At 35.1% G+C, this 21,890-nt stretch overlaps 1 protein-coding gene across 4 annotated transcripts in view; it reads right to left on the reverse strand.

Moving 5' to 3' along the window:
* The window catches only part of alpha-Man-IIb (alpha-Mannosidase class II b), a 147,954-nt gene that overhangs the window by 13,706 nt on the left and 112,358 nt on the right, over positions 1–21,890 (reverse strand). For all 4 annotated transcript variants that reach the window (XM_089091697.1, XM_089091627.1, XM_089091798.1 and 1 more), the window contains exon 7: positions 19,997–20,184. In XM_089091697.1, the coding sequence (XP_088947823.1) occupies positions 19,997–20,184 (188 nt within the window). The remainder of the gene's footprint in view (positions 1–19,996; positions 20,185–21,890) is intronic.

Below are 21,890 nucleotides of genomic sequence, written 5' to 3' on the forward strand. Positions count from 1 at the left end.
TTTGGAATAGCAAGAGGCGATGCTTGTACTATGTTAACTTTTAGCTATTATTTGCCGTGGTTTGTTCTTTACTAGGTTTGAGCTATATCCGAGGAAACTTACATAGTATCCATTTATAATGAACTGTATTGATCTTGTATGTATCATATTGTTAATTTTACAACTTTAATTAACGACTTTCGTGGTGCAAGTGGCTAGTACGATCGACAGTTAACCGAAAGGTTGCTTGTTCAAGGCCACCCGGGGTCGATTTCGTTTAGTTTATAATTCAGCTATCAATAAAACCAAGATAACTATGATACTTACTAAATTCCCATCGGAAACAAAACAGTTATCTCAAAATTTTGATTGGATGTGTTTGGGGAAAGGTGGGCAGTAGAGGGGGTTTAGTTGCCCTCCAATCACTTTCGACTATTAAAAATGGCACTAATCCATTGAATTTCCAATCTAATGAACCTTTTTTAAAGTATCTACGACAACGCTTTCTATGATTATTTGAAAAAAACGACGTTTTCTAAAGAGTTAAAGAGGCTGAGTCACAAGTTCGAACCTTAAAACGTACAGGGATTAGGAGGTACAGTTGGGGGCTGCCACCCCCCAAAACCCCAGCTTTTGCAGCCTTTAAATAAAAAAAACAAGTTTTTTAAACTGAAAGTAAGGAGCGACATTAAAACATAAAACGAACAGAAATTATTCCGTATTAGAAAGGGGCTGTCCCCTCCTCAACGCCTCGCTCTTTACGCTAAAGTTTTTTTATTGTTTAACAAAAATAGAGTTGTGAGAAAGTCAAACTTTAGCGTAAAGTGCGAGGTGTTGAGGAGGGGACAGCCCCTTTCATATACGGAATAATTTCTGTTCGTTTTAAGTTTTAATGTCGCTCCTTACTTTCAGTTTAAAAAACTTTTTTTTTATTTAAAGGCTGCAAAAGGGGGGGGTTGGGGGGGGGGCGGCAGCCGCCCAACTGTACTACCTAATCCCTGTACGTTTTAAGGTTCGAACTTGTGACTCAGCCTCTTTAACTCTTTAGAAAACGTAGTTTTTTTCAAATAATTTCTGCACGTTTTTGTACAGTTTATTACTTATTATTGCTTGACCAACTGGTAGCTGATCGTGTCAGGAGTTAAAGTTGGGGGGCAGCCACCCCCCAAATCCCACTTTTGAAGATTCTTGTGTTAAGGCTTTTAAAGATTTTATGATTTTCGTTTTTCGACAAAAAAAACTTATGGGAAAGAGCTGGAATGTTTGGAAGCTTGCAGTTGGTCTTGTCGGGATAAGAGGACTATTTTGATCTAATTTAATAATTAAATACTATGCTTTTAGGAATTTCAAAAATTAACATGGGCTCTTATGGGAAAACGAGGTTTTTCGTAAATGTAAATTTGGGGGATAATTTTTTCGGTCTGAAAATATCAAAAGGCCCTAAAAGGTCGAATTCCGCTTCGAATGAGTCCTCATTCACCCGGATCCGTTGCCAACTGTGGCCTGTAGGCGTGGCTGATAAAAAAAAAAATAATTTGATGAACATTAAGTGGCTATATTTGGTTTTTGGAAAACGGATTGAGCTGACATTTTGAGGATAAGCTCCCAGGCCCTAGGAAAGCTTATCCTCTAAATTTCAGCCCGATCGGACAACGTTAAAGGGGGGCTGTGGTGGGAGGGTCGAAACTTCCGGCCCACTTTCCCCCATGAAGATAAAGTCGAAGGGGGGAGTGAAATTTTGCATCTTTCTTAGTTTGAGCTTAGGCTAGAAACTGCGATCACCGCCGTCTCTCTGCGACCACTAGGACCAGATATCACTTAACATTGTGGTGGGTCACCTCTTTAAAGAGGCACAAGTGTGCCTCCTTGAAAATCTTATATGCCCCCAGGGCATAACTTACAACCCTTGCCCAGAGGGCTTTAGGGGAGTGTCCTCCTCAAAAACATAATTTCTGTGTAGAAATCAACTACGCTGAACAAAATGGCTATCTCAAAATTTTGATTGGATGTGTTTGGAAAAATGGTGGGCATGGAAGGGGTGTTAGTTACCGTTCAGTCATTCTTGACTATTAAAAAGGGCCATTCCAACTTCCAATCGAGTGAGCCCTTTACGAAGTTTCTACGACAACTCCTTCGATATGAAGTACCCTGGTATGGAAAAATAAATAATACAGTGTGCCAACATCGTTCCTTACTTAGGCAGCGCGATTGAACTGCCTATGATTAGGGGTTGTTTCCGCCTTTTTTCGAAAATAAGGCAAATTTTCTCAGGCTCGGAACTTTGGATGGGTAAAATTAAACTTGAAGGAACTTAATTAATGAAAATCAGCGTTAAAATCCGATTCTTTTGATGTATCTAGTGGTATCAAACTTCCGTCTTTTAAAGTTTCGGTTACTATTGAGGCGAGTCGCTCTTACTATACAGTTCGTTACCACGAACTGATGGATATTCTTAGGAGTTATGGGTTATTATATTTTTTAGCATTGGGCGTGATTGCCTGTTACTAGGTTTCTAGCTACCGCTGCAACCCGGATGCTTTATGATTACAAACAGGTAGAAGCCTACGGCTTTTTCTTTTTTGAAATAGTAAGAGCCGAACCTCAAACAATCAAGTAGCCAGCTAAGTCCAATGTATGCAATGGTTTGTCATTCCAATGATCGTCATTTTAATGTAAATAAATATTAAAAACTATCTTATTTTTAATTACAAAAGGCACTAGATGTAGCAATTCCCCTTATTAGATGTAGCCATTATGCAGCTCTCTGTGATTTTCCAGTGCCCAATTAGACGAGGAGAAAAAAAAAACGGAAAGAAAAAAAGATGCCTTATGTGGAGAATATCGTGGTTTCAGCCACTTTTCTTGATTTTCGAGCCAATATATTTTGCCTGTTGTTCAAGCCAAGTGGCGGTAAGTTTGCTATACAGAGGTTTTGGACTAGGCGGTTCTAATAGTGTACTTCTTGTTTTGATCTGACTCTTTTTTTTTTAGGAGTAATGGGTTACTTTAGTTCTTACTATGGGGCTTGACCGTCTCTTACTAGGTTGCTAGCTACCGCTGCTACCCGGACGAGGAGAAAGATAAAAAAGATCCCGTATAAGCAGAATACCGTGGTTGCAGCCGCTTTTCTTGATTTTCAAGCCAAATATAATTTTCTTGTTGTTCAAGCCAAGAGACGTTAAGTTTCCTATATAAGAATTTCGGACAAGGCGATTCTAGTAGTGTACTTTTTTATTTGACTTTTTTTTTAAAGTGTTATGGATTATTGCAGTTTTTTACTAAGGGACGTGATCGTCTCTTACTAGGTACCGTTGCTACCGCTGCAACCCGGATTATAGTGAGCTTAATGCTCATTTAATATATTCCACCAGTCTCTGAGGTTGCTCCTTATAATAAGCATTTCAGTTAATATAGGCTAGAGTTCGTTCTCTATTATAATCCTTTAATATAACTCGTCCTTTAATAGAGCTTGAGTTTGTCCTTTAGTATAACTCTTTTCCGATATTGTCTCAAAGTGTATAATCTTTCTTAACAGACAAGATTTCGGTAGCTCAGTGGTTATAGCGTAAGTGCCTTAAGCCTAAGGTCATGAGCCCAATCTTAACCCAGTGGTCAATGATCATGAGCACTTTTTTAATTAATTTGGTCTCTTTATGGGCTTTACTGTTTGTTCTTTATTTTATAATTACAATAATCGTCTATATGATGATCCCTTTTATTAGTTCTGTTAATATGGGCTACAGTTCGTTCCTTAATGTAATGCAGTTTATAACTTTAGCGATTCTGAACTGAAATCTAACATAAAATAAAAATTGATTTTTTCAAATTTTACGGAACGTCACTCAATACGGTTATTAGTACACAATCGGTGTTAGATATTACGTCACGTCACTTATTACTTCATATATGGTTATGATTGGTTAAAAAATCAAATATCTTTGAAAATGCGCAATACGAAAAGACAACAAAAATGCAGGTTTTTTGTAAAAAGTGATTCTATTCTTAATTTTTTTTTTCGTTTTTTGCTTGAAAAGGCATTATAACTTTTAATTTCCGTTCAAATAAGCCCTCTCGCAAAATTTTAGGACCCCTGGTTCGATACGATCACCCCTGGTAAAAAAAGGTAAATTAACAGGTATCTGTGATCTTTCTTCTGGCAAAAAAATACAAAACCCCATTTTGCAGATAGGAGCTTGAAACCTTTACAGTACGGTTGTCTGATACGCTGAATCTGATGGTGTGATTTTCATTAAGATTCTATGACTTCCAGGTTTTTTTTTCCTTTTTTAGAAAATAAGGCAAATTTTCTCAGGATCGTAACTTTTGATGGGTAAAAGTAAACTTGATGAAACTTAAATATTTAAATTCAGCATAAAAGTAAAATTCTTTTGGTGTACCTATTGAAATTAAAATTCCGTTTTTTAGAGTTTCGGTTACTATTGAGACGGGTAATTCTTACTATACAGTTCGTTACCACGAACTGTTTGATTCGAGTCTTAAATTATAATCTTATCTTAGTTACTATGGGCTGAAGTTCGTTCCTTACTGTAAAACCTCTAACATTCAAGTAGCTAACTTAGTCCAATGTATGCAATGCCTTGTTATTCCAATGATTGTCTTTTCATGTAAATCAGGCTCGTAACGTTTCATGGATATGAGTAAATTTGATGAAACTTATATATTTTAAATCAGCATAAAAAACCAATTCTTTTGATGTATCTATTGATATTAAGTTACTATTGAGACGGTTACTATTGAGTTTCGGTTACTATTGAGACGAATCGGTCTTACTAAACAGTTCTTTACCACGAACCGTTTGATTCTACGACAACTCCTTCGATACGAAGTGCTCTGGTCAAAGCAAGAAAATAAATGATACATTGTGCCAACATCGTTCTTTACTTAGGCAGCGCTATTGCGCTGCCTATGATTACAAACATTAAAAGGCCTATGACCCTTTCTTAATTGGGATAGTAAGAGACGACCTGGCTACCAACCATTATGACATCTTTGATGTATCTATTTGTATCAAAATTCCGTTTTTTAAATTTTTGGTTACTATTGAGACGAGTTGCTCTTACTATACAGTTTTTTACCATGAAGTTTTTGAATGTTTCAAAAATCAAATATCTTTGGAAAGACTGCAGTAAGAAAAGATATCAAAAATGCAGTTTTTTGTAAAAAGTGATTCTTTTCTATTTTTTTTTTTTTTTTGATTAAAGAAAGCACTAGAACTTTTAATTTATGTTTGAATGAGCCCTCTCACGACGTTGTAGGACAACTGGGTCGATAGGATCACCTCTGGGGAAAAGAAAAACAAACAAGTAAACACGCATCCGTGATCTTTGTTTTGGCAAAAAAAATACCAAGTTCCACATTTTTGCTGATAGGAGCTTGCAACCTCTACAATAGGGTTCTATAATACGCTGAAACTGATGGTGTAATTTTCATTAAGATTCTATGACTTTTAGGGGATATTTTCTCCTTTTTTCGAAAATAGGGAAAATTTTCTCAGGCTCGTAACTTTTGATAATTAAGACTAAACTTGGTGAAATTTAAAATCAGCATAAAAATTCGATTCCTTTGATGTATCTATTGATATTAAAATTCCGTTTTTTAGAGTTTCGGTTACTATTGAGACGAGATGCTCTTACTATACGGTTCGTTACCACCCACTGTTTGAACAGGCACCTACTTGTATCTCCTGGATAGTTTTTACATAATGATTTAGCCCAAAACAATGTTTAGAACAAAGATAACGGGTATGTTAGAAGAGTGGAAACTGCCGCAAGTGTCAACAAAAAATCACCACTGCTATCTAGTGTTTGGCATTTTCTTGGCATATTGTTACTGAAATAATAAGGCAAAATTAGTGTGATTGCCAAAATTAGTGTAGTAAGAAGTGTAGTAAGAGCAGTTATTTGAACCACTGACTCATTAATTTGACATCTATGCATTTGCTAACCCAGAATCATAAATTAGTTTTTTTTAATAAACTTCACATTTTTAGAATCACAATAAAAGCAAATTCTTTCGCTGTAGTGTAGTTGTCAAGATTTATTTTTTTAGAGCTTTGATTGCTATTTGCAGGAGTCGCTGCTTGCTTACAGATTGTTGCCACAACCTATTGAAAACTGGTGGAGTACACGCGAAAAAAAAAATCAAGGACGAACTGACTCGTATAATGGCACTTTTAATTCTAACCAAATCTGAACTACAATTGCATGCATATCTTAAACTTTTTCCTTTAAGCGTTCGATTTCAGCGTGGTATACTTGCAGAACCTGAAAATTTTACCGTGTGAATTTTAGCAGCTCAGTCTGAAAATCTCGCCCCAAATGGAAATTCTGCATCTGGCGAGAACCATCAACACTTCCTAAAGCAAATTCGTTACGGAACCCAAGTTAATTTTTAGTTTGTGCGTTTTTATGAAACGATTTTACAGGAGAAATCAAATCACATATATATTTTTATATTAACAAATGGGTCACAAAAAAACACACCATAGAAATCTCCATTCAATACTAGCAAAACAAAAACACAATCACTGAACTCTCCATAAAGTACAAACAAAACAAAACTGCATATAGTGCTAACAATATCAAAATAGGTCCCGACGCATATTAGCGTGTTTGGGATGAATGTAATTGGAATTTCTTTCATATAATAAAAGATATTTAGATGACCTTCTGGTGATAAATTGTTCAAATTTTTTAGAGATTGCAATTCAAATATATCCACCAGAGTTAAAGCTGGAATCCAGTAATGGAAATGGCAAATATGATCATTTTCTAGATTTAGAGATTAATGTGATACCTAATAATACAATAAATTTTAAAATATACAATAAAACAGACGATTTTAATTTTTAAATAGTTAATTTTCCATTTCCAAAAAGTAATATTCATTCAAGTATAAAATATTCATCGTATTTTCCTCAAATATTTAGATATGCAAGAGTTTGTACTAATTACATCGATTTTAGAAATAGATGTATTTTACTTAGCAAGAAGCTAATCATAAGAGGTTTTTCCGCCAATAAACTTGCTTGGCAATTTAAAAAGCTTTGCTTCAAGTATAATCAGCTTTTGCATAAGTATAATAATGTTATCAAGATATCTTGAATGATATTTTACGGTAACTTGTTGACGGAATTGGTTTATCTTCCCGGTTGTTGAGGGTTGGATTGCGACACCTGTGGTAAAGATTATGGTGGAATACTTGGAATTTAATTCTTAGAATTTGAGTGAAAGTGAAATTTTTCCGGATGGAGGACTAGGGTTATTTATTTGTGTGTATTTAAATTGGTTGAAGTTCTGCTCTCAGTGTTATTTGAAGGCCGGTTAAGAATGTTTTAAAAAAAACTTTCTGAGGTAAATATTTTTATTTTTTGGATATTGTGGATTTTGTTTATGTTTATTCCATTGGTGGCACGATATAGGGGTATGCCAGATTATGGCATGGCGCGCTCAATTGCCTGGGTAATGAAATTTAAGCGCCGAAACCCATTAAGGCAATGAGTTTTCATCTGACGAGCCCCAATATATAGTGATCACCTTGGGAATATAATGTTTTTGTAGATTTAAGGTGCTATAGCTTGGTTTTGGAACATAGACGTATACTTATTGATGCTGATTTTGCTCTATTTTGGACTTGATTTTCGGACTGTCGGATTGGTTATACTGTTTTGTCCTGGGGAACTGGATGTATGATTAGGGTCTAGACCTTGTTCAAGTGCTAATTTATTTAAGTTACTAAAGTAGCAATACAGTTTTTTTTTTTTTTTTTTTTTTTTTTTTGCCAGGTTATTACCGTAATACACTATAGAATAGTGTAAAAGTGTAGTTGAGAAGGTGTAATACTTTCAGAGAAACACAAAACCGTGTGTCCCCTGCGGACCTTCTCCCTGATTTGTGAAGCCCTAACCAAAGCTTATAGTAAGTTTGCAAAATGCATTGGCCGTGCTATGAAACAGGAAGAAATTAGATCATTTCAATTAGGAAAATTGCTGAAAGCTCTCAAGTCTAAGTGAAAAGTTTTATATTTTGGCGTTGAACGAGAACTTATGCTTTCTAGCTCGAAGATTAAGGATTTGTTTCACGATGGATGGGAAATATACTCAGGCTTTTTTATAATTGGTTAGTTGGAGCTTCGTGCGAGAAATTTTTGAAGGACCTGCCAAAAGTCTTGAACATGGCTTAGAACATCATAAAAACATTTTGGAGTATGTGTAAAATGCAATGCAGATAGTGGAAAAAGGGTGAAACATGTGAAAAACCAAAAACTAGTAATAAGAATTGCTGAGCTAAGAATGAGAAGCTGACAAGAATTTGTATTTTTTGCATAAAAAATTGTTATCTATAACTATGTTGGTGTCACTGAAAATGATTTTTTGGGTTTGCAATGCAATAGGGAGCTTATTTGTCGTTGACCAGGCAAAGTTTCTATGTAGAGATGATCATGTATAGGCATGATGTGTTACAAAATGTCTTTTAATTTAATATAAAACATTTTATTTTAAAAAATCTACCCCAAATTATTATAAATCTACCCCAAATTAAAAATTCTAAATTAACATTATTTTAAATTAAATTAATAAAATTTTGGATTAAAGTTAAATTAATTTTCAAATAATTTTTAAATTAAAACAAAAATTGCTTATAAATATTTTTAAATCTTATTTTGCTTTATTTTTTAATAAATATAAAGTAAATTTTATGTTGTACAATGCACTTTATGCTATGAAAACACTATAAAATAGTTTTAAAGAGAGAAGAAACACTATCTGTAACTGATTTTTTTCACGATGTCTAAATTTGTGACAGACACACAAGGATATTCTTTTAGAGCAATTTTTAATTTTCATTTTTCTTCAAAGTATTATTTTTATAGCTATCTTTTTCAGCTATTTTCTATTAATACTCGTATTTCCTTTTCTGTAATTCGAAGCTATTTTCATTTCCTGTACTAATGCCTCTTCGACTATTCATGAAATCAATTTATCTTTTGTCATTGCCCTATAGCTTTGCCCAAGATCCACGGAAAAGTCTGAAAATTTCACATTTTTTAGTGTAAAAGGTCAGACACTTAGGTACTGCTTGACACTTAACACTGAAAATCTGAAATTTAACCTCATATATGCCTACTTATATGCCTTTTCAGGCACCCAAAACGGTGCTTAGGACTCAAGTCTTCTCTCTATTCTGCTTCTAGAACCATGTCTTTGCAGTCGGGCTGTAAAACGTGCACCTAAAGCGGTGCTTAGGACTCAAGTCTTCTCTCTATTCTACTTCTAGAACCATGTCTTTGCAGTTGGGCTGTAAAACGTGCACCCAAAACGGTGCTTTAGACTCAAGTCTTCTCTCTATTCTGCTTCTAGAACCATGTCTTTGCAGTCGGGCTGTAAAACGTGCACCCAAACCGGTGCTTAGGACTCAAGTCTTCTCTCTATTCTGCTTCTAGAACCATGTCTTTGCAGTCGGGCTGTAAAACGTGCACCAAAACCGGTGCTTAGGACTCAAGTCTTCTCTCTATTCTGCTTCTAGAACCATGTCTTTGCAGTCGGGCTGTAAAACGTGCACCCAAACCGGTGCTTAGGACTCAAGTCTTCTCTCTATTCTGCTTCTAGAACCATGTCTTTGCAATCGGGCTGTAAAACGTGCACCCAAAACAGTGCTTAGGACTCAAGTCTTCTCTCTATTCTGCTTCTAGAACCATGTCTTTGCAGTCGGGCTGTAAAACGTGCACCAAAACCGGTGCTTAGGACTCAAGTCTTCTCTCTATTCTGCTTCTAGAACCATGTCTTTGCAATCGGGCTGTAAAACGTGCACCCAAAACAGTGCTTAGGACTCAAGTCTTCTCTCTATTCTGCTTCTAGAACCATGTCTTTGCAGTCGGGCTGTAAAACGTGCACCTAAACCTGTGCTTAGGACTCAAGTCTTCTCTCTATTCTGCTTCTAGAACCATGTCTTTGCAGTCGGGCTGTAAAACGTATGGAAATCACTGAAGTGTAACTGGCATAGGCCATATGGGGTATTCTATGGACAATTCTTCTACCTCAGTCCTGAAAGTTGCAACTAAAGTGGTGGCTTGAAATTGTTTAATCTTTAAGGTGTGTCTTAAGCACACAATAGTGCATAATATTTATCACAAAACGCCGATTAGTAATTTTTTGTATTTCAGCATTTGAGATGTAGTCTATCCAATTAATGTTAAAGGTTTTTCAGTGAAATGAATTTTAACACCGAAATCCAAACATTTTATTTGCTTTTCAAATATTTTGGCCTCAAAAGAACAGTAAAACTGACTGGTGCAACTTTTGACATGGTGTTTGATGGCGGGACATGACAATGCTCAGTTCAGCAAATGCCGTATTAAGACGCTGCGGCGAGTGTCCCGATGTGTAGACACAAGCTTCTGTATTTTCATAAATTTTAATACTTAATATCTATTTTTGATGGATTCATACAATAGAAAGTGTTTTCCAAATGCGTGCTCTATTGAGAGGGCGGGATATTTTTTGCAAAATTTATACATATGGTTACCAGGCTTTTCAGTGAAGACTCATAAGATGCCCAAACAAATGTAGAGTGCTGAGAGTAAATTGGGCATAATAATATACTTTTGAGACTTCACGCACCGTTCCCCCCGACTGACAAAAAGATAAATTGGCCCTCTTCTTTAAAAGATGATCTGAAATCCTGCACAACTCTACCTATTTCTTTGTAGCCTTAGAAACATTAACTCTGATAAATGAAGCTGAAAATCAATCCTCTTTGTTAACCGTCTTTTTCAGATGTAGAGCTCGTGAATTTAGAAATGGTTCTACCACTGCCCCGGATTATGGCCTTCCATTACTGGGTAGCTCAATAAATGGCTTTTCAATAGTTTTAAATTCATTTGCTATCACAGAATTATCGTTCAGTAGAAATTCATCCCTCTCCAGGCCATAATTACTGCAATGAAACACAAAGTTTTGAAAAACATCAATTTTCAGTGGTATAATATCTTTTGCTTTCAAGAAGAGCACTAAGACTTTTAATTTCTGCTCAAAGTTTTCATTGAATAATTTACGACTACTGCCTCAATATGATCATCTCAGGAGGAAACCCGCATAGGTGAACATTCCTCTCTGGAGGAACAGGATATTTCGTATTTTTGTAAATGGTTGTATAAGCGTTCCAAAATATGTTTAATTTCACTGTGTAAATACAGCTTTTGTCATAATCTCTGCCCTTCCTGAGGGCTCTATCATTTCTTTCTTGAAATTAAGCAGATTTTATTTTTCTATAAAAATTAAGGAGCAACTTTAGAATTGATGAATTTTGCATTTTTAGAGTCAGCATAAATAGTAATGGATTCTCTCGATGCACATATTTTAATAAAAAAAAATCTTTTTTTTAAGTTTCGGTTTCTACTGAAAATGATCTGGGTTTTGGAATATGGAGTGGTTAATCCAAACGACCAGAAATCACTACAAAATAAAAACAAAATTTTCTACCTTTAAACCCCCCCTCCTCGTCCCCTGTCTTCCCTTCCTTAGAACTAATTCTGTATTTACCTGAAGGCTCAATTTACCTGAAGCTAGGAGAATTTGGCATTCAAATATACCCTTGGAATATTTGAATTGCGCATGAGCCTTGCGCAAAAATGAATTGTGCTTCTTAAATGAGAGCCTTTTACTCCCATTTTATATTTTCCAAGTTTAGTTTAACCATGAAAATGCTTCGAGAAAGATGATCATCCCTGAAAAAGTAAACCCCTTTCAATATTTCTCAGGAAGTCATATAGTCGGAAATATAAAAACGATTTTTGAGGTCATCATTGTTACAGTTTTCAAGCAACGTTCCTCCGCAAAATTTTATATATACGAATCACTCCCCACCTCTCCCCCCCCCCTACTTGGCAGTCATATAAACGTAATCTTTCATGTTGCAATTGAAACATTTGTGTAACAAAAGGGAAGTTGTCCCACTAAAGCAGCCATATTACAGGTTTAGGTCACAATTGTCCCTAAGAATGAAGGAATACTGGGGAGGATATTCAATCCCCTTCTTCTGTATTCATCAGAAGATTGACTAAATGGTGCAGAATTTTGACATAAATGGCTTCAGCCACCTTCCCCTCCACATTCAGAAAAAGATCAACTGGTTCTACTCCATAGTGACTGATGCACAATTATCTGATTATCTGATTATGCACAATTATCTGAATTAAACTGATGCACAATATACACGGCAAATAGTTTTATTAAGCCTCAAATGAAGCAACTGAGTTAAATTAAGCTTTAAAATTTTCGTTTATTTTAATTGTCAAACACACACACTGCGCGTGTCTTTAGAAGCGAATGAGCCACTGGGGTTTTGACCTCTCAAACTGGGAAACTCAATATATAGTTTTTGATAGTCCTAAATGAATTTTTTTTCAGATTTTAATTCTCTTATCGTTTGGCCCTCATCGGGTCAAAATTATTGTTTTGCTCCACAAAGGGACAGACAATGCCAATTTTCTGGGGTGTAGTGTCTTTTGATATTTAAAAAGCCACTAAAAATTCAAAGTCAGGCCCAATAATATCACTCTCAATATTCTTGGGAGAGACAAACAAACAAATAAGCCACAAAAAAAAACGAATGAACATGCATCCTAGATCTCCTGAAAAAAAAAATATAGTCAACATACCACATTTAGGATTTTAAACCATTACAGTCGGATTCTCTGACGTGTCAGATCTAACGGTATTATTCCCATCATGGTCACTCCATTGGGTGGGTGTTATTCTCCCTTTCTTGAAAATTAGGTGTATTATCTCATACTCATAATTTTTTTATTCGTAGTTTTAAAATCCATCAATTTTGCAGGTTTAGAAATAAAATAAAAGTGTTTTTCTTATATTGTCAGTTTTTTTTTAATTTTTGTTACTGTTACGACAAGTTTTTACAACGAACTGTTGGATAAGCCACAGACTACACCCTTGACTACATAGACTCAGCCCTCATTCTTTAAGTTAAAGTTTGACTTTTTGTTCTTATTCTTTAAGAAAGACTACTCAAACATAATGAGAAGCCAAATGAGAATCATTTTCAAAGAACTTTAAGACTTCAGCGTTAAGAACAAGGGTCGAGGAAATAGCAGCCCCCTCATTTGCAGAATAATTTCTGTTCGTTTTAAGTTTTAGTAATGCTCCTTACTTTCAGTTGAAATTTCTTTTTTAATTTCTGTTACTGTCACGACAAGTCGCTCCTTACTTACATTTAATTTTACAACGAACTGTTTGATAAGCCATAGACTACGCCACATAAACTTGACCAGCGAATAAAAACCGAGAGAAGATTTATAGCGACAGAAAGAGGAAGAAAGGAGAAAAAAAGAGGAGAGAGAGAAACTAAACTAAAGAAAGAAAACCAGACTTAAAGAAAAAGATATGTAGATAAATGAAGCGGATTGATTCTGCAAACATGAAGTTGTAGCAGTACCAATAAAAATTAGCGTTCTAAAAAACATTGCCAATTTCATTTATCAAAAAGTTCATGTTCGAACTTGGCTCAAATGTAACTGTAACTATATCATAGTTTTAACTGCAAACAGTAAGTAATGAGCGACTCGGACCAATAGTAACCGAAACATTAAAACGTATAATTTTTATAACAATAGATATATCGAAAGATTTACTTTTTGTTCTGATTCCAAATATGTAGAGTGCTATTACCTGTCAAGAGCTACGAGCCTGAGAAAATTCGCCTGATTTTCGAAAAAGGGAGAAAACTGCTCCGAAAAGATCAGAGAACCCTACTGAAGAGTTTTTACGCACCTTTCTACAAAATGTGGAATTTTGTATTTTTTGCAGAAGAAAGAACACGGAAGCGTGTTTATTTGTTTGTTTGTTTTTTCGTCGTTTTTTTCCCAGAGATGATCGTATTGAAACAATAGTCCAAGAAGATCGAAAGGGAGCTCATTCGAAGGAAAATATAAAGTTCTAGCGCCCTTCTGAAGTGACCAAAAGATTAGAGTACACCTAGCTAAGTTTTCAAATAGCCATTTATTTCAGGATAGATGAAATATCCAATAAATGTGCTTTTAGGGATGACATGATTCTCCATAGTCCCTGAGGAAAGTTATGTAAGTTACACAATTTGCGTATATATTCACATATATCATCTGTAATTGGGTAATATACCGAGTTTTTCAGGGTAATTTTCTTCGGGGAGGGGGAATTTTCCACGGAAAAAATTCTCTGTGGGGAGAAAAGTTTTCGGGGGAATTTTTCAGGAGAATGTTTAAACGGGGGAGGGGAGTTAAGGGAACTTTCTGAATTGACTTGAAAAACAGTCAGAAATTAATAAAAAAAACAAGCTTTTTCCACCGAAAGTAAGGAGTAGCATTAAAACTTCAAACGAACAGAAATTATTCTGTATATGAGAGCCATCCTCAGCCGTCATTCTTTACGTTAAAGTTTGGCTTTTTGTCCTTATTCTTTAAGAAAGACTACTCAAACATAATGAAAAGCAGAAATGAGAAGCATTTTCAAAGAACTTTAAGACTTCAGCGTTAAGAACAATGGTCGAGGAAATAGCAGCCCCCTCATTTACAGAATAATTTCTGTTCGTTTTAAGTTTTAGTAATGCTCCTTACTTTCAGTTGAAAAGACATTTTTTATTTAATTAACATTTTAGTCTCACCTGATAAAAGTGAAAAAAGAGCCACACATAAAAAACGACAGATGATTTTAGATGCTATGAAGTTTCATTGGAATTGTGAGAAAGGTGGCGTTCTAAACACATTGCCAATTCCACTTGTTTAATATTACTGTCTCACCGAATAATCTTAATAAAAAGGAAAAGTGCTAAAACTGAAACTTGCTACTAAACAAAACAAAGAAGCTCTTCAGTGAGAAGTATGCCAAAACACCAAGTAGAAAGTATATTCAGCAATCATCCCAATTCTCTCAGAGGCTTACCCCCAAGAAGGAAACCGGCTTATCTTTTTTTTAAAAAGGTATCTTTTTTATTATATGTTCAAAGAAATTACCCAATTAAACAAAAAAGGCTTTGATAAAGGTGCTTAGCGGAAATTGCCTGGAAGCTTTGAAATAAAGAGGCTCTTGAGCTCGGATAAGATTTATCACCTTTATTGAAAGCCTTTGAGATCCCATATTTCCTATCAAATGTCACATTGAGAGTCAGAAATGAAGCATTTCCAGTGAAATAGTCTGTAAGACTTTGTCTGATTTTAGACACCGGTAAGCGATGGCTCTGATTCATCGAAAATGAATTATTTTATGTATGACATAATTACATGAATTTCTTACTTACAACATCAATTCTCTTCACAAAACAGACAATGCAGAAAATTGATAAAGATGGTATACTTCTGATTTTTACTACGAATTTATCGCTCACGAGATAAAATCTGTTTCCGATACTTAAAGAGGAGTTAAACTACAAATGTGAAAAAAACAAAAACTAATTGAAGACCAGGCCCATATGTCAGGGTGTTTTACGGAGGGGGGGTATTTTTTTTGAGGAAGGTTAAAAAACTTTAAAGAACCCATATAAAGTTTATTTGTATATGTTTTTGTTACGTTTTGACGAGTCAGACAAAGTTTTCGCGGGGGGGGGGGGGGTCTAACTCATTTCTCAATCCTCTCCTGAAAAGACTCAATCCTCTCCTGATCAGAGGTGCTGTAGTAATGAGGACGTTAAAAGCTTGTCAAGTGCCTGTTTTAAAGTTTGCTCCTATGAAATTGGGTCTTTTCAGATTCTCATAATACATGCTTCAATTGTTCATGTCCAATGGCGTTTCTTTTCAATGAATCCCCTTACATTACTTTTGTTAGAAACTGAAGTACTCGGGACATTAAATTATAATAAAAAATTTCCCTGACCTCATTTTAGGTGTATTCAAATCTGAACTGTAAAATAAATAAGCAAAATCAATTAAATATTTTGAAATGGTTTCGCATCCGTAAAACTTCAAAGATTTGCAGCTTGTTGATTTCAAGGACACCTATGCCTAATTAGGCTGTTTGGTGCCACATGTTTTTGGGTGATTTTTTGCTGAATTTTCACTTATGTCCTGATTTTTTAAATTGGCACCCACAGCTACAAAAAACTGCATAGCTGCATAAAAAGGGCTTTTTAAATAAAATTGAATTTTTAATTTTTCCGCTTTTGATAAGGATGTGTAAGTTTCCACTTAACCATTTCAAACAATCAGATACTATTTTCACTGTCCTTGATATTTAAAGATTATAGCACATGCCGAAAAAGTCCTTGTAATAAGGACTTAATAATGAGATAGGTCTTGCTTCCAAAAGCTTAATAGAACGAATGGCAAAATTAGAGTAGAAACATAGTTCACTAAACTGTTGTGGCTTTATATGTGAAGAATAGTGTTTGCCCTTTAGAAGGTTAGCTGAAAAGAACGACTTCACACTGACAGCCTTTAATAGAGCAACTGCTGATATAAATTTGAATTATTTATTTTGGTAACAGAAAAACTATTACTGACGAAGGGTCTTGCAGAAGAGGAAATGTAAATCGTGAGGTCACATCAAAAATGTTGGAACAAATTGCAAGAAAAAGGAGAAAAGAGAAAATTTACTAGGAAAAAAAGAGAAAAATGGTTGCTTTCATTGAAGCCTGAAACCTGAAGCTTAAATAAAAGTCAATTAAACGAAGAAAAACTTAGTGTATGAGTGACTATGAATTACAACATTACTAAAAAAAAATTCCTCTAATCTTTAAGATAACCTTGTAACATTAAGGTTTCCATCAGTAAGATAGCCTTGGCACAAAATTTCTTATGTGAACTATCTATAATAAAAAAAAAGAAGACATAATACCATCCTATTCCCCATTGAACACTATTACTAAACATAATAGTCACCACCATGCCAAATGCGTCAAAGACAAAGCTATCCCCCCATTTCACCCTCTAATGCAGGCAGTGACACGACTGTAGTGGTAAAAATAGAATAATACAAAATCATTATATTTTTCAAGACCATTATCACTACTATAGGAGGTATGTTTTGCTCTTCGTAATCGAGAGTGTTGTAAGATATGACGAAGTGATAGATAGCTAATCAATGAAAAAACAGCCAAAGGGCCATGGAAACAAAATACAACTCTCAACACTCAAAACAACGACTCAACAACGTATTAAAAAAACCCTGTTTGCTCTATTTGGATATTTCCGTCTAGTTTTTATGAATGTGTTGAATAAACAATTCAATGCATTTTATGCTACCACAAGTGAAATTTTGAGTTGGAAGCAGATGACTCATATTTGGTATATTCTGTAAACCATATAAGAGAAGAACTTCCCACTATAGTTGTACATGTTACTGCCTTTCTAATTCCAATTCCATCGTGACTTATTAAAAATAAAAAAAATTCTATAGAAGAATAATTAATTCCAGAGAAGCTGGGTAAATCTAGAGTCAGTTCTCCGCTACCCCAGCTGGGCCAGTCTGAATCTAAAGTTGGACCAACAGCTCACTCATTTTGGCATCCAAGATATTAACAAGCATGTAAAATTAGGACGCTGCTTGCAAATTCCAATGCCCAGGAAAACCAACAGAACAATATAGATTTCTCGGGGATAATTGGGAATTGTTTCTAAGTGAACGAAGCAATTGCGTATACAAGAAAGTTCATGTCATCTTGCTTACTTCTCATAGTATTTCTTGATTAAAATTCACAAGGGCATCAAATCAAAAATTACAGAAGACAACCCGAGGTATTGGACTTTCGCACTCGAGGTTCGTTTTTCCAGAATTATTTTCGGGTGGTAAGGTACGGGTGTCACCACTTGTTGGTGCAAAAAAGGTGCTACACCACTTACTGAAGTGAGAAGTGCCACTGGCGCCAAATATTATAATGGGATACCCGCGCTTACCACAACGGCTATGTAAATATAGGGTATGTTAATACCCAATTTACAATATGCTCTGCTCCAGGGTATGATAACGTGATTGAACGGTCAGACTGCCAAACTTTAAGGCCAAGGGTGTCCAACATGGGTAATTACTAATATTTCTAACTATCTCCTTGGACCCTGCCTAGGCTAAAAAGTCAAAGATTATATAGAAAATTTGCTTACTGTATTCAAAATCACACATATATCAGAACTCTAAAAAAATAGACTCCCTAAACGGGGTCTCAATGTAGACTGTCAATACAGACTAAAAAATATTATTAGGACACTTAAAGAATCTTGGCACTTGGGGCGTGGCCCAGTAAGACGCAGGCCAATCAAACGTATCAGGTCCCTCAATTGAATTTGTCCTACACATATTTTCAGAATCAATGACTTGAATTTTAGCAAGCCCATGCGATGACTCATCAAAGCAATTTACTTTCTCTTGCAAAATGGTTGCCTTGACAACGAGTTTAACTTACGATTTAAAATTATCTTATAGACAACTGTAATTACAGGAAAGAAAATAGGTCATTTACCTGAAAAGAAAAGAAACAAGGGGTGGAACCCCAACACGAGGGCATAAAATCAAAAATTTCAGAAGACAACCCGAGGTATTGGACTTTCGCATTCGAGGTCCATTTTTCCAGAATAATTTCTGAGAAATCTAAATGAGATATGGAATTTTATTCTCCGGTTTTCTGAGAGAGAATTTAAAAGTTTAGCAGGAGAACGAAATAAAACTGTTCTGAAAACGCCGCTTTCCTCCTAGGATAGTTTTATTTTGGCACCTTGTATAACACGAGGGAAAAAGGGTTTCTATTTTGTATCTAAAAACTTCTAGAAATCTTACAAGCTTCACTAGAGCTTTTCTCCCACGTTTTAAGAGTCTCATATCCAGGACAAATTTCAAGTATGCATTTATTACCTCTTTGAAGCAACAGACTACTGATCCCGAGAAACAATACAGTTGCGATAGCAGTAGCCTTGCTCTGCAATGCAGAAAGAGGAGTTTGAATAGGAATCTCTAGGTATAACTAAAATAAAATGATAATTTCAGATTACAACTGATTGTTGAAAAAATCTTTTCTGTAAGTATATACGCCTACAAGGTCCTTTCTGTAGTTAATTAACACGTACAAGGCTAGAAACACTTGTTCTTTTCATATCAATTCTAGAAAGGATAATGATACAAACTTTCCGCGGAGAAATCAGGCAAGATTTGATTATAAAACCCCGACATAGCTTCTAAGTAAAAAAAAAAAAAAAAACGAAAATGTGATACATTGCTCGTATTATCACTTGACTGAAGATCTTAGAAAATCTTAGAAAATCGTATTATGACTTGACTTGGTCCTAAGAAAAACTCGTGGTACTTTATATGAACACAAAAATTTGAAAAAATCTTTCAGACTCGTTTTCTTTACGAAGACTGTGAGCTACACTTCTTTTTTCAATATATCTAGTTTTGATTGTGTAACTTATTTACACAATTTAAATTCAATTTGAATTTACATTTTTCATTAGAGAAAATCTTCTGTTTTTCGCAGTGTGCTGAGTTTTTAAATACTATTGATAAGCATGAAAAATCTTGTAGGAATAAATTATAAGCATTAACGTACCTCAGCTATTTCTTTCAATCACAGCGAGCATGGAAGTGATTAACATATTCTTAATAACCATAAAAGGACGACTTTTTTGATGTTTTTATTAGAGTTAAGTTCTTTTTTAGAGTCTCAGTCATCATTAGCCCCAGTCGCTTCTCACTTACAGTCCTTTACCACGAATTGTTTGGTCATTCAGGTTTAGATCGGTTTTAGTAATACATTACGCTTAGATTACATACACACACAAATACATAAATTGTGGCCCATAGACCATATTAGTTTGGCCTTCTAGGACAATCCTGTTGAGGAAACAATAAAATGCACCGTTAATTAAATCAAATAGTGGCGGTCCTCCATTTGCTAGGCAGCACGAACTCAAATTGCCTCCAAACTTTTCAAACAAAATCGCTACAACATAACTTAAATCTTCATCTCCACGGGAGAAAACAAGATCTAAAATAGCTGTCATAGTGAATATGAAAGTAACTTACCTCTTTCTTTTGGTCATTAAGAATATCAATATACGGCTCATCAATGGAGACATCTGGCTTGAAAAGATAAGAACCACTACGGAACTGTGTTGACTGGTAAGCGCCAAATACAAGTTGGCATTCTGTTGTTCTACCAGTTGACTTTAACGTAATTGAGCGCATGAGTCCCGACGTACCATCAAATCGGACTAAAAAAATAGAATAAAATTTGAAGTGACAAAGAAGAACAAATTAAGCAGGGTTATGGAATAAAGATGATAGCTTGAAGTAAATTTTTTTTTTCTGAAAACATAAATTTATGAGACGAGCCTGTACTATAACCTGCCCTAAAAGGACAATATATTTACACCATTGGATTGATTAGTCTCAGATCTATGTACTCACCAAGCAAATGCTAGATATTACTCAGATTTTTCTTAGATAAAGACCTAGACTTGCTGAAAAATATGATTTATTTCCTTTTTTCAAAGATATTCATCTAATTTTCCTCGTACTTTTAATCTAAGAAACTGTGTACACCATATGTCAGAAATTTAACTTTGTGGTTGGTTAGAACTAAATTTACCATTCGCAGGTATTTAACCACTCCCGGAGAGCAGAAAAAAACATTCCATACTTGCAGAGGGAGCATAGTCTTTAGGCGGGCTACTTTTTGTGGCAAAAAATTTTTTTTTTTGAATTTTCAAGTTTATCATCATCACTAGAAATAGATGTGAGAATATAACAACATTCAAAGATCCGATAAAAAAAGCTCTGAAAGATATTTAGATCGTTCTTGTGACTCTAACAATAAGACGTCTTGTTGATGGTTGTCAGGGCTTCCTTCGACACTTCGTTATATGTTCTTCGGTCAGTTTCAAGTGGTAGCAGAACTTTTAAGCTACGTTGTCTTTTCACAAGAGAAAATGCCGCGTATAACGTTCCATGATTAAAAACTGACGAACAAAGGTCGACACCAACAAATTCAAAAGTTGACACTTGCGACTTCTGTATAGTCATGGCAAACGTGAGTCGAAGTGGAAATTAATGTCGTTGAACTGTACATCCAATTTGACTTTTACTAGAGTCCAGTGTAACTCGAGAAATGTAAACGTCCTTTCCCGTTTTTTCACCAGTAATGATATTCACCTTTATTATGTTGTTGCATAATTCAGTAACAATAAGGCGGTTTCCATTACACACATCCCTTCTGAAACATCTAAGTTACGCAAGAGCAACTATCGTATTTTTCTTAATTTTCAAGTCATGTGGTGGTAATTCTGCACTTTCAATTGAACTGAGGAATCTGTAGTAAATTCAATTCCTCCTTTTTCTTTAGATTTTAGAGAATCGTAATTTTTAAACGATTTATATTCTCCTGGGAGACGATCGAAAATTTTTGCATTTATTTTACTAACTTCTTTGTTGATTGAAGCTAAAACAACTCGATCCTTCATTAAATTGAAACTTTATTTAGACAAACATTCTCCAAAAACTTCCTTGATTAAATTACCGCTGGAAATTATGTCTTCCGTTAATTCAATTTCAGTAAGAAGATTTTTAGGAAGAGGACTGATTATGGTTCGACCATCGCTTACGTTGAATGAAGCTAGAGCAAATTACGAGTTCAAGCTTCGAATACATTTATAAAACTCTTAAGTGATGTCCTAAAAAAAGGCAAACCAATTCATTTGGAAATTGAGCTGGTGACATTGCAACTTGACCATGCAGGCAGCAATCTCTAAATGAATTACCTTTGTTTGCTACTCTTTCCTCGGGAAAATGGAGGGCTCCACTGTGAGTACAAGCGACGTTGAAGGTTCCCAAAGACTTATATGTAACATTCATTGTGTTTATGACATATGTACTTGGTTTTCTGCCACACGTTTTTGGTGACGAAGATTACGACACAGCT

The sequence above is a fragment of the Artemia sp. Qi Xiang Cuo genome, chromosome 1, assembly GCF_049724085.1.
Source record: "Artemia sp. Qi Xiang Cuo chromosome 1, ASM4972408v1, whole genome shotgun sequence".
Classification (NCBI taxonomy): Eukaryota; Metazoa; Arthropoda; class Branchiopoda; order Anostraca; family Artemiidae; genus Artemia; species Artemia sp. Qi Xiang Cuo.